At 34.7% G+C, this 17,350-nt stretch overlaps 1 protein-coding gene across 3 annotated transcripts in view; it reads left to right on the top strand.

Moving 5' to 3' along the window:
• ZFPM2 (zinc finger protein, FOG family member 2) overlaps positions 1 to 17,350 on the top strand; it is a 457,642-nt gene that overhangs the window by 291,553 nt on the left and 148,739 nt on the right. For all 3 annotated transcript variants that reach the window (XM_023536141.1, XM_023536142.1, XM_023536143.1), the window contains one exon: positions 13,226 to 13,337. In XM_023536141.1, coding sequence (XP_023391909.1) covers positions 13,226 to 13,337 — 112 coding nt within the window. The remainder of the gene's footprint in view (positions 1 to 13,225; positions 13,338 to 17,350) is intronic.

The following is a 17,350-nucleotide window of genomic DNA, read 5'->3' on the forward strand; positions in this document are numbered from 1 at the left end:
TTTCATAGACATTTTAACTATTTCTTAAAATTCTCTCCATTTATCTTAATCAACATACATAATAATTATAAAAGAACACTTACTATATGTCAGTCATCAGCCTAAGTGATTCATAAGTATTAATTTATTTAATCTTCACAATAGCCCTATGAGATATTATCATTCCCATTTTTTTGGATGAGGAAACTGATTGATGCACAGAGAAGTGGAGCTAAGAGTTGATTGGCCAGGATTGCACCATGGATGAGTAGCAAAGGTTGGATTTAAACTTAAACAGTCTGACTCTAGAGTCCGTGCTTTTAGCTGCTGTGTTCATTAATTTCCTCTCTGTTAAGTTCATGAAGTTTCTGCTGCTTTTCCTCATCATGCTCATCACATTGTTAAAATATATTGTGAAGATGCCATAAATAATGTTTACATTACAACTGAACTCTTCTGTTTCAGAGACATTGAGTCAAAAGAACTACCCTTTTTCCACCTCTACACTTTTTCACTCAATGCTTTTTATTGAAGCTTCTTTTTGATTTCCCACTTTGACCTTGAACTTCTGCTGGCAGGTGAAACTGCTCTGACTGTGTTTTGGATTAGTCTACCTGTGAGCAACCCAATTTAAGCTGAGGAACATGCTAATTACCCCAGACAGATAAATTACTTAAGTGTAGAATCCTCCATCGGTGAGCCAAGTCTGAGTTCCTTAAGTGAGTACATCCAGAGGTTCTTATGAGTGGAGATGAGCAGTCAGACATTGAAGGCCGGCAACCCCAAATGTAAACTGATGCCTCACTGAGAAGTACGTACTGTGTTGAGGCTCTACTATGTCTGTTAACCAGCTGAGGATCAGGAAAATTTGTTCTTCATTTGTTCTTGGGTAATCAGTACTGAATTGAGTGAATTTTACCCTCGAGACATCGTGGATCTCATTATGAATGCTTCTTATGATCGAAAACATTTATATAGGCTGTTTTTAATCTGTTATAAGCTATAATTATATCTGCAGGTATAAAAACACCTGCAGTCATAAAAATGTTAAAAAGTATTGCCTAGTTTTCCATATTTTTATGTTACTATCTGGACTATGCTCAGTTTTATTCCCCTTATGCTTACTTGATGTCTGACATTGATATTTGGTATCTCAACTAGACTTTCAAGACCCCAAATTGTGCAAATATGAGAAATAATTCACTACAAAGCTATAAATTTCACAGCTCACAAAACCCTGAAGATTATTAATGTGGCACTATGCAATTAGCTTATACAAAATGCAGCTAGGAATCATGCATAATGTAAAACAGAAACTGCTAACCACTGACTCATGGAAGATCATTTAAGCTAGTTTTCATGGACATGAAGATTGATATTTAACTCAATTCCTAAGAAGATTCTTATTGTTTTAACACCATGGAAAGACTTTAGTTTCTCATAGATTTGCTAAGAGAAAAATAGAAGGCAATTCATGGTTAAGGCACTTCCTAGCAATGTGAATTTCAACAAGTTGTTTAACGTTTTAGTTTCAGTTTTTACCTATACAAAATGGGCATAACAATAACTTTCTCAAAGAATTGTGAAAATTTTTAAAATAATGTAGCATCTAGAATTTTAGCACATAGTCAGTGTTTAATAAAATGTTATAAATCATATATTAGGGAAATGTGGCACTTTTCTACCCCGCCCAAATTCTTTTTTTACTGAGCGTTATGCATCTATAGAAACATATTTCTTTAGGAGTATTAGAAACATAAGCCAAACACTTGCAAAGAATAACATAACTGTTACAGTTTTAAGTTCATTGTATACATTAATTCATTGAATCCTCAAAATAATCCTGTAACATAAATGCTTTCATTATGTTTATTTTAGAAACTAAGAAACAGAGACACAGTAATTAAGTAACTTGCCCAAGGTCATACAGCTACTAAGTCGTGGAGATGTGATTCAAATCAATCAGCTTGACACCAGACTACAAGTTTTTAAATCATCTTTTAACTATTAATAAAGCATATTAAGTGAGATAATGAGTATACACTTAAAATAGTGCTTAGGTAATTCATCTTGGCCGCAATTTTCCAAAATATTTCAATTTTTGAAATATTTTTAATATCTTTTAATGACAGTTTATTTAGCAGTAAGAATACTTAAATGGGTATAAGTAAACTGATGTTTAGTAGAAGTGCATAGCTTCCCCAAATGTGTATATAAAAGATTTTATGATTAGGTTTTAGATATAATGATTAAAAATATAAGCCATATTTTATAGATTTTTAACCAATTGGAGAAAGCCTCAGTGTCTTTAACTTTAAAAATAAGGTATAATCCTAAATTGTCATAAAGATCTCTTAAAATGGGTCTATTAACCACTTCTCATCTATTGCTACGCTTTCGTTTGGTCATGGACCATCATATTTGCATTGATTTTCAAATGTATCAGATATATAATTAAAATACAATGAGCTTAATTATTTTCTTTTTTCTTTTTCATTTTCAATTACAGTTGATAGTGAATAATATTTTATGAGTTTCAGGTCTACAACATAGTGGTTAGACATTTATATAATTACGAAGGGATCCCCCCAATTAGTCTAATACCCACCTGGCAGTATACATAGTTATTACAATATTACCAACTATATTCCCTGTGGTGTACTTTACATCTCCTTGACTATTTCATAACTGCCAATTTGTACTTCTTAATCCCTTCACCTTTTTCACCCTTCCTCCCATCCGGCAACCAACCATCAGTTTGTTCTTTGTATCTATGAGTCTGTTTCTATTTTGTTTGTTCATTTATTTTGTTCTTTAGATTCCACATATAAATGAAATCATATGGTATTAGTCTTTTTCTGTTTGAGTTATTTCATCTAGCATAAGACCTTCCAGATCTTTCCATGTTGTTGCAAATGGTAAGACTTCATTTATTTTATGGTCAAGTAATTGTATGTATGACCACATCTTCTTTATTCAGTTATCTATTGATGGGCACTTAGGTTGCTTCCATATATTGGCTATTGTAAATAATACTGCAATGAACAACAATGAACTTTATTATTAATATTGATTTAAATAATCTATTCGTATGTCATTTAGATATTTTCTAATCAATACATCGTGAACGTCCAGAGGAAATGTAACTCATCTTTCATCTATTCTTAGAGTTTTCTATGTAGTAAGATGTTTAGTGAATGTTCATTGAATGAATAATGAACATACTTAAATTCTAGTAAAGTACAAAGTGAATATTTTTAAAGCAGAGTAACCTAAATAAACCTCTCAAAATAGAAATAGTATAGAGAAATCCAAAAATAATTCCAATCAGTTGTTATTAATTGGAATGATTTTATGCACAAGGTTACATTATTTATGTGACATAAACCACATCTGGACAATGTAAACCAACTTGTTCTAAACTTTAATATCATTCAGATTCAGTTAAATGTAGAATTTATCATCTGGTCTTTACACTCAAATATTAAATTTTAATAGATATGTTAGTTTGTTATATAGGTTGATGCTTTTATTCATATATCTCTTCCTTTTGTGAAGAATATGGTTTGAGAAATTTGTCCAGGGGCAGTATTAAAAAACATTTATCTCATTTGGTTCACACTTAGTAACATGCTCCTTTAATTGTCCTGAACCCACAAATACACTCAGCCAAGGCTCCCTGCACTGGGAGGATGCAGAGGTGAATCTCTTTCATTGGTTGGTGTCGTCTTCTCTTCGTTTTCCTCCATGGAAAGTAAGGCAGCCTGCCTCCAGAAGGGAGGGCCAACCCCACAGTGAATTCAGCACTCGACTTTTATCCTCTAAAGCGCAAAATTGGTATAGCTCTTCTGCATCTGTTAATTTAGAGAAAAAACATTGAAAGCCTCCCTCATGGTCTCTGAGCTTTACTTTCGATATGTTTGCGATATTCTTGTTAGTAAAATGTCTCACGGATTAGATAAGCTTTGTTTGATTACTCTGTAGCACCTTCACACTTCTGCCAACTAGTTTACCAGGCTTTTAAGTTTTTACACTCAACTTACAGTAGCTCTTCTTATAAAAATCTGCCTTCCAAAAAGGTACTATATTATCACAGCACCTACAATATAGTTTAACAATTTCATTTGTCTTCTCTTTGGAAGGCAATACCTTCCTATTCTTCCAATTTTTCCATAGACTCTTTCCATCAATTTCAAATATCATAATATCAGGCATATTTTAAGTTCGAAATATAGGTGAGTTATTAATAATTTATGGTTGTAGAGGGAAATAAAGGTGCAAGTCATGAAAACAACATATAATTAAAAGGGAAAAAATTGTAAATTTTATTATGTGATTAACATTGGGATTGCTCTTTTTGGTGGGGTAGGGGAACTGATGTTAAGATTGACTGAAATGGTAATAATAAAGAGACAGTCTAAAACACGACTGAAAAATTCATTACATATTGCAATGGCTTAATTCATGAGGGGCAGACTTATCTCAGTATCTGAGGATGACTATGCAGAAGTGAAGTTTTTCTCTCTTCTACAGAATGCCTTTGGGATAAATCTCAACAAGAGACTGCTGAATAGAATTGACCACTATTTTTTATGTGTAAATAGGCCATTGATGTTTGAATGTCTATATATATTATCTATTATACACTCTATAATTCGTACTAACTTTTGTATTTTGTTCACACTGCTTTCTCTAACCACACCATTTTCTTTGGTATTAAAATTCCGAAGTAAAATAATTTAGAATGGTGTTATTTACTGCTTCACCAATAAAAATAGTAGCATTTTCTTAAGTAAGCATAAGCTGAGTGTGGCAAATTATCACATATATCTTCTCTTCAGTCAGGATTTGAGTTTAGGCTTGGTGAAAGTAAGGACATATGAGATCATCTTACAGAAGAGGAAGATGAGACCTTGAGAGGTTAAGTGATTGGCCCCAGGTCACACAGCTGGGACCTGGCTTTTGGGATTCCTGAACCTTGCCACAGGTTTATGTGACAGCCATATGTAAGGACTACTCAATAGCAATTACGTTTCCCTTCCCAAGTTTTCAGTGCTGACATTCTTTTGCACATTGTGCTATGTGTAAGCCCAGAAATTCTGCCAGGAGCAAAACAACACTCCTTAAACACTCTGTGACTTTCAGAGCTGTGTAAAATAAAAGGTTGGAGTTAATGGTTGCCAGCTTGGAGGGAGTAGTTCCTCTTTGGCACCGAATGTATGTGGAGAACAGATGAGACTGTGGGAGTGAAGTTGGCAAAAGGGAAAGAGAAATAAGTCTATTCTTTTTTTGAAAATGAAAGTATAATAAATATCTGGGTATCTTAGATGTTTATTATTCATTTAGAGATCCTTCCCATTTGAACATGAAATATCTGTGTCTTTAGTTTGAATACTCTCGAATAATAGTTTTATATTATTTTTCTAAATATCAGAAAATGATTTTTTTTTATTTGGAAGTAAAGATGATGTTTTAATGACCTGTATAATTGAACTATTTGTGTTCCCTTTCCTAAAAGATCATTATTTCTTTTACTGAAATTCTCATATTTAAGCAGTGACACGTTAAGATAATGTGTTTCAACAATTTTGAAAACTAAAAGCAAATATACCTCAGAGATAATGATTATTTAAATTTTTGGTTCATAGAGATAAAACTATCTTTGACATAAGGAGTATGAATATAGTAGCCAAGAATTCTATCATTTTATTTCACACTCATTTTGTTTTTGAAAAGTCTCTTATCATGTTTGAGATCCTACATACCACAGTGAACTTGAAGAAGTTTGTTAGCAGAAGCTCTCTGGAATTTCACTCTCCTGCTGTCCTTAAAGGATATTTTGTAGAACTATGCTCAAGAGAAACTATTCTAATGAAAACTTTCTGGTATTTCCATTCATAAATTCATTCCGTACCTAACCATATAGTGAGTGGTTCTTATTATATCACATTACTGATGTCTTTTCTATTTAGACTTTTCACATATTTTCTAATTTAAGAGTATTCTTCATTTATTTGAGCCTGCATTTGGGAATGTGTCTAGCACGACAGTTTTTTTCAAGCAATGCAAACTTGATAATCAATTCAACTTAAAGTTGAGGGTTTTTTTAGAGAATTATAGAAAAGATACTTGCTATGAGTTTGGAAATTCTTGAGGTGACTTGTTAAAATCTGTAATTCTCTTCTCTCTCTCTCTCTCTCTCTCTCTCTCTCTCTTTCTCTCTCCTTGTCACGTCTGAATGATGTTTGACATGAATTAGTCATGGAGAATATTTGGGTATTATTGCTGAGAACCTGTTTTTGTATCATCACACAAGTAATGTGACCACATGGAGTAGAGTGTTTTTGTTTATGTAGTTTCAATTAATACTTTATTTTCTGAAAAAAAGAAAAAAAATTGCCTCATAAGCCTCAAGCTCATTTACACAGTGTCCTGTATAACTTTTTAAAAAGGTATTCCCTAAAAAGCGCAGTTTTATTAGGTGGAAATCATCAAACTAAAAGTTTTATAAAGCACAGTTTTATTGGGTGGAAATCATCAAACTAAAAGTTTTGTGTTTCCAGTCAAATTAGTAACGTTGAGACTATATATCATGCCGAGAATTACTGAAAATACAATTATGTAAGGCCTTGAATTATTACTTGATATTTCTTTCAAGTCCAGATAGCCAACAATTTTAAATTGTTATGTGTCCTTAGGATAGGGTGTTAATAAAGGAAATTTTTTAATCCAAGCTCACCGTCACTAGACTTCACAGTTAAAGGAAGAGCGATACAATGTTTTTGTGACTTTCTGATTGAACTTGACTTTAATTTCAGTGTGGAGAACTACTTGGATACATTAACTGAAACTTTTACTGTATGAAATTTTCCCTGTGGTAGTACATAATCGAATCACATGCGCTGCCATTTTTCCATATAGATGCAGAGAATAATGCAGTGGGGGAGCGGGGAGATTGGCAGTTTTTCTGGTTCTAACTATATAAATCTAATGTCTGCAGTAATTTGGAATATTTTATGCCTACTATCAAATTTGTTTTGATAGCTGAGAGAATAGAAACAGCTATGAATCGTTAAAATACAGATATGAATTTTGCCAAATAGGCCTCAGCCCTTTTTAACTATCACTTAGTTATGGAAGCAACACACCAAGAACAGTTCATCAACATCCAGCTATATCTCATGGCATTGGCTTGAGATTCTCTAATTAGATTTTGTTATGTTCTTTAAACTAAAGTCAGTGGAGGCCAGTTTTTCCATCGAATGACATATCTTGTTCTTTTAAAAGGCTATAATGTCAGGCTCTTCTCATGGGTCAGATTTTCCTAAGACTTCTAGCTCTTCCTAAGCCTTATTTTGGAAATCTTCAACAAATATTTCCAACAAAATTTGGAATCTCTAAGACAACATTATGTACCAGTTTCTTGGGTTAGAATTATCCTCTGTTCTTTACCTTTGGGCTGTCTACTTTTATCTCCATTAACCTTTTGGCTTGAGTATAAACATTTATTGAAGGCTACCTCCTTTGTCGGTCCAGTAACTCCAAAGGTTAGTGAGAAGTGGTTGCTAGTTTGACCTCTTTTATCCACATTAGATGATTCTAATTATTCCTAAGAAATGACACTTTTGACCCATTTTGTCCTTGTCAAGTTTGTCTAGTTGTAGACTGTCTAAGCATGAAACTCTGGGTTCAGAGAGTATCCAGGAGCACAGATTTTTAAACTTACAATGTGGAGCCTCAAAAATGCACACTATTTCTTTTTCTTTTTAAAACATTCCAGCGTAACTGAAATTCAGGGCTCTTGTTATGTACCTTGAATTGATTTATTACTGAAAAAGACTGCCTAGATATAGATAAAGCGTAAACTCTAACCTATAAAAACTCATGGGTTATTTCAATACACAAAAAAATGATGAACACCTTTGTATAACTGAGAATAAGCTCAGTTTTGCTGAGGTTGCAAGCAATCCTAATGTCACTATAGCTTTTTGCATTAAAAACTTTCTTTCTCATGCTCTGTGGCCATTGTGGTTACTAGGGCTTCCTCCTTACAGGCTTACAAGGTTACTTCAGCAAAGGCAAGGCATGGCGGTTGTCCATTGGCTCTTACACTTCTGTGTGGAAGTGACATGGGTCATTTCTTGTTCAATTTCATTAGCCAAATTAAGTCATATGATTATACCTAACTTTAAGAGAGACGTAGAAAGTGGAGAGTTGGAAATAAAGGATCAATAGCACTAATGAGTACCACCACCTTTAAATTGAATAATAGTTTTGTCTTGACATCTATGCTAATCACTATAAACATTACCAGTGCCCTAGAAATAGTCAAGATAGATTCAGTAAATGCTTTTTGTACATTTTTAATTTATATATTCATGTAGGTATTCAGCAAAAGTTTGACATGCATCCGTGTATACTAAACACTGTGCTGGTTGTTTTATAAGACAACCTTTGAGATAGAAATTATTATCCCTATTTTGCAAGAGTGCATTCTGAAGTTCAGAACTCACAAGTTTAAGTGATTTTCCCATCACCAAGCCTACCAGTAGCATGTATTCAGGATTCAAAGCTAGATCATCTGACTTCAAGAACAGTAATGTCCTATCTGCTACACCTCAACTATAAGGTCAATAGTGAATCATGAATTGTTTGAAATACTCAGTACAGAAGCAAGAATTATCACAGTCACCATTGTGTATTTCTCATACTTTAAGGCAAGAACATTAAACATATCTAATGATTTTGGAATGGCAATGTAGATTTGGTGTTATTCCAATTAAAGAAAAGTTGTTTCACACTTTTGAGCACACTTGATAAGGAAGTTGTCATTTTTTTTAAAACTGTAAGTCAGTAAATCTAAATGTCTTTTGTATTAGTTTTCTGTCACTGCCAAAACAAATTACCACATGCTCAGTGGCTTAAAACAACACAAAATTTATTAATGTTCTGTAGATCAGAAGTCCAATGTGGTTCTCACCAGACCAAAATCACATTGTCAGGGTGCATTCCTTTCTGGACGTTCTGGGGAGAATCTATTCTCTGCTCGAGCATTCAGGTTTTTGGCAGAATCCAGATCCTTGAGTTTGCAGAACCGGAATCCCTATTTCCATGCTCCTTGTTACTGAGGGCCATTTCCAGTTTCTAGACCACCTCATTCCTTAGTTTGCAGCCTTAGCATGCCATCTTCAATGCAGCAAAGACAAGTGGAATCCTTTTCATGTGGAATCTCTATACTATTTTACCTTTCTCTTCTGTTTTCAAGAGGCATGTGTTTCGATTGGGTCCATCCAGATAATCTAGGATCATCTCACCATTTCATGGCCCTAAACCTTAATCATATCTTTAAAATATTTACATATTCACAGGTTCCAGGAGACTAGAGCATGGACATCTTGGGGGACTAATTTTCTGCCTACCACACCTTTTTATCCACTCTTTTCCCAACATGTTGCACCAACTCTATCCTCTGTAGGATGCTAGGCAAACGTCTTGGCCTTACTTTCCTCATTTGTGAAATTAGGGACATAAACTCATTAATGTAAAATAAAATTGCTTCCACTCTTAACATTCTAGACTTATATGAAGCCTTATGATAGACAGAGGCATGAGAAAATGAACCTAATGATCAATGTGGATATTATTGTTATTTTCTATTCATGGATTTTGCTGGAGTGTAGATTTCATATAATCCTGACTAACTCCTTCTTTCTCACATTTGGTAATCTTCTTTGAAGGCAGTCAATCTCTACGAAAGTTGACTTCTTCAGAAGGAAATTGACTTACCTCCTCAAAACTGTAATAACTGGTCCCTTGAGATTTTTTATCTACTTATTTACTTTACAGCTTGTATATAGCTTTCAGCAAATCTTTGCTATATTTTTGCTTTAGCTTTATTGATTTGGAGTAAAAGAAATTGTTTCCTCTTCAGTTCAGTTTTTAATAAGTCAGCTTCTTCTACCTGTGCCCAGATATAATAAATGTTTCCAAAGTTTTAAAAGGCGTAACTTATCATTTGGAGAGATAGTAACGATATTTATTTGTACCACAAAATTAGCTCCTTTAAATATTCATTGGCTCATGTGCAAAGTGGAGAAAGTGTTAATACCTAACTCTTAGAGTTGAAAAATCAGGAAAGAAAATTCTGGGGGAGTACTTAACACTTAACATTTAGCAAGTGCTCAATCGATGTAAATCACTAATATGATTTCAGTAACAGTAACAGTAGGGTTGGAAGTGCACAGCTCATCTCGGTTTGCCCAGGACTTTCCAGTTTTAGCACTGAAAGTCCAACATCCTGGGAAATCCTTCAGTCCCAGGAAAACCCAGAGGGTTGTTCACCCAGGAGTAGTAGTTTGGAAACGGAGCTAAATATGAATATGGGCTCTGCCTTCTACAAGCTATTTGACCTAAAAGAAGTTACTTAATCTTTGACTTGCAATTTTTTATCTAAAAATGCATGAGGACTAAATAAGTAAGAGAAGTATCTAACAAAATACCTGCACAAGTAGCAAAAATAATAAGACCCTTATTCCTCCTGCTTAAACCATCTTTACTGGCTTTTTTTCTTAGAGATGTCAGCACAAAAGGTTTCGCTTAATATAAAAAGGATCCTTCAAGATCTGTTTCTAACCTGCCCTTCCAGACACACATGCTGTTTTCTTCCTCTTATCAACAATGATAATAATAATATTGATGACGATGACAGCTAACGCTTATCTAATGCTTTCTACATAACAACAACAACTCTAAAGATTTTATAAGAACTTAGATCAGAGTCCCAGAGCCTCTACTCACTATTTTCTGTACACACGACTCTCATATTCACTATTCGGACTATGCCCATACTATTACCATAACTGCAAATTCTTTCTGTTTATCCTTCAAGATCCTGCCCGAATGTCACCTCACATGATATCCTCCTAGAATCCACAGGACAGGAGTTTCTCTCTTGCCCTTCACTGACCTGCAAACAATTTACTCATCATGTTGCATTATTTACCATGCTACTTTTTGCATTATATATATATTTTTTTAGTGTGTCTGTATTCTTCACCAAAAAAGGCCTCATCATGTTTCTAGCACCAAGCACAGGACTGGGTTGGTTGGTTGATTTGTGAAATGAATGGAAGATTAATTGATTTACTTTACACTAAGAGATTCTCTAAAGAAGTTAAGTGATCAGTATCTATTTTTCGTATTATCTGTGCAAAATTATAAAAGGTGTTTTCTTATGTAGAAATCCATGTGACTTTAAGAACTATGAAACATAAAGATTAAATATTTTAAAACACATGTCTTTCATATGAAATAAGAGAATACAGGAGAAATGGGGCCAGGTGCCTATTGTTGAAATCTGTTCTTTAAAATCGGAAGAGAGTAGACGTTATAAATACGACCACTAAATTCCTCATACACAGGTTTATCTAGATGGTGGACTGTCTCCTGTGACTTGTTTTGCTTACTGCTTGGAGACCGGCTGACCCTGATCTGTGGACTTAACTGTTCCTCTAGTAGCAAAAGAAGCTGAAATATGCATAATTGAGACCTCATATTTAATTGGATATGGGTCACTGTCATTTCAGTTTGAAGAAGCTTGCTTGTCCTCAAATTTTATTTTGAAAATGGAAAAAAGAAAAATGGTCATTCAAACTGATAACCATAGGGATAACTTGATGACATTTCTGCCTAGATTATTAAAAAAATATAATATAAAATTCTTTCCTACAGGGCTTTTAGATAACACTTTTTCATGGTTACTTGCCAAATATTAAGATATATAGTTGAAAAATTAAGAACTTAAAATGAATCAAAGTATACAAAAAATCAGTATGCTAGTATTTCTTACAGTTGATCTGGTTTGCCATCTTTTCTGTTTTAGTATTTATGGTATTTTTTTCAAATTTCTTTTTAAATTTGTTCATCATGGTAGATTTTTCCTTTAAGTTGTATGTTTTATGGTAGTTTTACCTCTTACAATAATTGGTACTTCAAGAAATGGGTTAACATTCATTTTATGCATAGTTTTTAATATGACTTTTCAGTTAACAATAGATCCATGTCTCATGTGCTATCATTGTTGTCATTTAGCAGGTGACATGGGTTTTCCAGATTCCTGAGAGATTTGCAATAGCCAGATTATATGGAACTCCTCAAGTGAATACTTGTTAATGCCAATTTGGGAAATTTGTGATAGCGCATAACATGTGAGAAAGTCCCACAATGAGCTGAGATCTCTGGCAGGATCATATCTAGGTGAAAATGCAGTTCAAAAATTACCTTGAGACCCTTGTATTGTACTCTGTTGTGGTTTCATGATATTTGATATACAGAACATGGGCTGGTGAATGATAAAATTCTGAATGCCAGTTCACAGTGACTCTTCCAGAAAGAGGAGTCTTGCTATGGCTTACCTAATTCCTCTTCAGTTTATTTCCTGCCATGTAAATTTATCACCTTAGTTAAAGAAATAATTTTGATGCTACACATCCTAAAATGATGAACCTTTTAAGCTTTATATTTAAAATGTACACAGAAAGTATTTTGTCAGAACTACGTCACCTTCTCCCTACTTCTGTGTGCTTCTCAGAGCGAGGGATATCATGCTTTAATTGCTCTGCATTTAAATTTATTCACAATTCCTCTTTTATAGTCTTTCTGGAGACAATGTATGGTGAATCATTAGCATTGTTATTATTTCAGTTACAGTCAGAATACATATCCACACTTAGCAAAGGGGGTTGGGTAGATTTCATTATTCACTCAGAATAAATTCCTACTCTAATATAAATGTTGCTCAGGATAGAGCTTTGAAATGGATCCTGATTCTTTAAATTCTTTCCTGTCTGTTTCAGGAAATAGTGAGATCCTGTTGATAGTAAAGTACAATGTGTCTAAAGTTCACTTCTAAACACTCTGCTCTTTGCAGTGAAAGTCATCTGCATTCTCTTTATAATTCAGAGCCACAAGAGATCTGTCTAATCTTGGAGATCTGATCCAATATCATTTAGCTAAAAAAAAAAAAAAAAATCCTCGATAATAATTCTTCCATTCAGATTAGTGAAAGCAGTAAAGCTTTACAGCTTCTGTCGTCTTAAAAAGATATCATGAGACAGGGGAATAAGGACTTGGATTATGCTTTGGGAGATTTAGTTGTTTGTAAAAATAAAATGATTAGTACAGTTATTATTCAAGTTTTTAATCAACGAAAGCAAATGGCATCTGTTTGTTATCATTCTTTCTACAGAAGACAAAGGCTCAGGTCCCAATGGTGCTGACTGCTGGTCCCAAGTGGCTCCTGGATGTGACTTGGCAAGGAGTGGAAGACAACAAAAACAATTGCATTGTGTACAGCAAAGGTAAATGCAAGATCATTTCCCTCTCTCTTTGAAAGTATTGAAACCCGAGCATTGCAAAATAGCACCAAATGAGCTGGAATGGGACTACAAAGTAAAATTTGATCTTCTCTCTTCTTTTTTCTCTTATGAATCTCTCCAACCTGTATTTGCAGCAAAGCTTACTGTTTTCTTTTCTTTACTCCATAAAACAAAAGTTTTTTTTACCATTAATTACTTAGCATCGTACACATTTTCCTAAACTCTGAACATATTTGAGTGGCTTGAGAAATACCTTCCTTGCTGTTAGTTTTATCAATAGCCAGATTGATGAAATCCCAGATTCCTCTCTTAGCCATTATCTATTAAAGTAAATTCCTTGTGAAATTTAGCAATTCGTGTTAAGGTGCATGCTCCGGGAGGTACTACATTCCAGCCAGTTTCTGGAAATCAGTCATGATGTGAGAGTAGTTGAAAATGAAACCATTGCAAAGACTGAGAATCCTTCCCCATGGTGATTTCTGAAGGGCAGGAGGCAAACAGGAAAGAGGAAGTGATGGCTTGCAGAGCTTTTCCTTTGGTTTGCTCAGTGTGACATCAACCTGGACTGCGTCATATAGCTATGCCCTGGCTACAGAGGTGCTGCCAGGTACATGATGGCACATCATCGGACTGGCTGTCCAAAACACAGGCCCGTCCTCATGTGTGCTATGGTTTGGGGCACTTTGCTCTATATTCAAGTTATGGATCCGAGCTCTGTACTTTTACAGTAAAATCCCTAATCTCTCTTCTTCGTAAATATTACAAAACCTTGTGCTTCTCATGTTTAATTTCTTTTAGCTTTCTTTTTTAACCAAATAGACCTACTGAGATCAAAGATTTATTTGCACATTGAACCTAGAAACCATAAAAGCATACAAGGGAACAAGCAAATAAGCACCCCTATCAATGCATTAACATATAAAACACTAATCATAACATCAAAGACTCTTAAAAACTTGCTAGAAACAATTACAACTTGTTCCTATAATCATTACAATTTGTACACTTATAAGAGGATTGCCTTTAAACTACCCTAAGCCTTTGAAAGTTGAAACACCGGAAGGAGGGAATTTGCAAGCTAAAAAAACAATCTGCACACTAGGATCTGATTATATTCCTTTTCCTTCTATAATTGCTGGTCCCATACCCACTCATTTTCTAACCCCAAATACCTGTGGTATGCTGGTGGGAGCTTTTAGCTGGAAGGGAAGTTAGATTTTCCCAGGATATGTCCATGCAGTTTGTCAAAGTGGAAAAAATAGTGCAGTGAATCAACTTGCCAGTGCCAGCACTCAGAATGCAAAAATACAAACGGAACCTTGGAATATAGAGTCAGTTACTGGGAATAAATTTTTTGCTGCACAATATCTTATGTTCGTAATGGTAATATAATATTGGAGGAACCAAGAATAGCTGTTCCATCATAATCCAAATCCAACGCAGTTGTAAATCAGGCATTCTCTTAGAAGAAATGATTGTTACACTGTCATATAAGGAAAATAATAACAAAATTATAATTCCATGTTCAGTAGAGTACTTTAACTTCATCATGTTTGGGTTTGTATTATGGTTGGATTATGGTTGGATACACGTTAAGCCTTGTGGCAATAAATTTGGAGTAATTTATGGAAGCTTATTAATTAATTAACTGACTCAAAAAGTATATATTAAGATGAACTGTGCTAGCCTTGTATATGGATAATAATAGCCACCATCTATTAAGCATCCCTGAAATTTTTCTCTTTACTCCCATACCGAATTCTCTCATTGCTCTTCATTGCTTTGTTTTTTATTATTATTATGCATTTAGGAAAAGAATAAGTAAAAAGTTGGCTATAATTACCTGCCTTTTCAATCTACTTGTTTCCCGAGGGCAAGGACCGTGTCTTAGTTACTTTTCTATCTTTGGTTTGGCATGTTGCCTATACAAAAAAAGTACTAAATAAATATTGATTGGTTGACCAGATAAACAAATGATGCATGGTTGCCAGAAACTATAATAGACACTTCACATATTATGATAATGAACCATATGAATTCCTGCCATTTAATAGTTTTTAACCTACAAAAGGCAATTTGATATTGTTCAACTTACAGGAGCAGCTGGTATTGCAGTTCAAGTATCAGGGACTGAAATAAATACTATGTGTGTATTATTTCATTTAATCATTATTTAAAACCTTCTATAAGGTAATTAATATACTACCTCATTTTCAAAAGGTGATGTCGAGACATAGGTTAAATAATTCTCCATGGTCACATAGCTTATATGTACAGTGTTTGAAGTGGGGCTCACACACACACATCTGTCTGACTTAGGGTCTGAGTTATACATGTTAGAATACGTTCTCCCTGGACTAAAATTTCAAACAGCTTAGTGAGCTAGATTGTGCTTTTTTCATTTCACACAATTTTAAATTGTGAATTACAGAGATGTTATGGTTGATCATGAAGAACTCACATGGAGCTCAATTTGAATCCAGGTCTCGACAATTCCAAATCCTGTACCCTTTGTACCCTGCGAGACTCTGCCTTTCCACTGCCACTGTTACATGATGAGTAAATCCTCTCAAACTATTCAGACCTTTATGCCCAGAAATCACAGAGTATATATTATAGTGTGGAACTTCCCAAAGTGTGTATGTGTATGTGTGTATGCTTTTTGTTTTTCTTTCCAATGGACACACACTGGTTAGTGCTCTGGGTAACGCATTCAGGGAACCTCTGCTGTAGACTCTACTCTCATCCCCTAGATGGGCTTCACGGGCCTGCTGTTAATTCCTAGCATTCGGATTGCCTTTGTGGGGAGGTTGTGAAGTTCTGCGAATACCTTCGTATTCTGGGATTGTAGTAGCGGTCATTCGAGTCATGGAAAATAGGACTCCAGGAAGTGTTCCTGCCAAGACCCCGTGGGCTTTGAAGCCTTCCGTCTTCACAGGCTGCAGGTAACTATCCTCAAAGCAAACAAGTTTTGTAGGTGGAAGGATTTGGCAATTTTGATTTAACAGGTGTTGACTCATGTGTGAGGCATTTTCATGATGTATGTGTTATTTATTAGTCGGGCCTCTTTTGTTTTCCAGTGATAGAAACCCAATGAAGTTGACTCGTGAAAAAACAAATTAAGGTGTGCGTGCGTGCATGTGTGTGTGTTTGTGTGAAGTAGAGGAATTTATCTGTGAGTCCAAGGGTGTTCTGGACTTCAGGAACACCTTCATCTAGTTGTTTAAACTTTGTCCTCAGACTGTCTCTGCCATCTCCCTCTTCTTTCTTTTGTAGGCTTCATTCTCAGAAATATTCTCCTCAGATGGTGGCATAACAATTCCAGTGAGAAGAGGGTTTTTCTGGGTTTCAACTGGGGCATGTCACATACCAATCCCTGAACCAATTAATCACCATGACTCTCCCTGTCTGATTACAGTCATCCTAGAGCCACAAGAGTAGAATTAACCCCACGTGAGCCACCAAAATGGAGGAGAAATAGTTTCCCAAACGAAACCAGAGTGCTGTGGCCAGACACACAAAAAGAATGGTTGCTCACAGGGCTAGTGTCTGTGTACCCCAATGCAACACACTATTCTTGATGTCTAAGAAGCTCCTCCTGAAGATGAAAAATCCTTAACATCACAATTGTAGTTCTTTATTTGTTTTCTAGCTAAAAACGTATATTAATTATGAATTCTATGAAAATGCCAAAATCATTACTATATGACCTGGCTCTCAGAGAGTATATCAGTATCTATTTACAAATAGAATGCAAAGTGCCTATGTGTGGTGTTTTAAACATTGCCTCGACTGTGAAATTTTTGATAAGTTTTTTTATGGTGTGTAAGACAGGCCACTAAATGTGTAACTGTTACCACTTAAGAGACATACTTCTTGAAGTATTATTAAACGTGGGCTAATAATAAAATTAACTATAAAGTTTTCACGTTTAGGGTATCCATCAAATAATTAATACAAAATTATATCACTTAATGCTATTCGACAGGTTGCCA

The sequence above is a fragment of the Pteropus vampyrus genome, unplaced genomic scaffold (assembly GCF_000151845.1).
Source record: "Pteropus vampyrus isolate Shadow unplaced genomic scaffold, Pvam_2.0 Scaffold149, whole genome shotgun sequence".
NCBI classification, from domain to species: domain Eukaryota; kingdom Metazoa; phylum Chordata; class Mammalia; order Chiroptera; family Pteropodidae; genus Pteropus; species Pteropus vampyrus.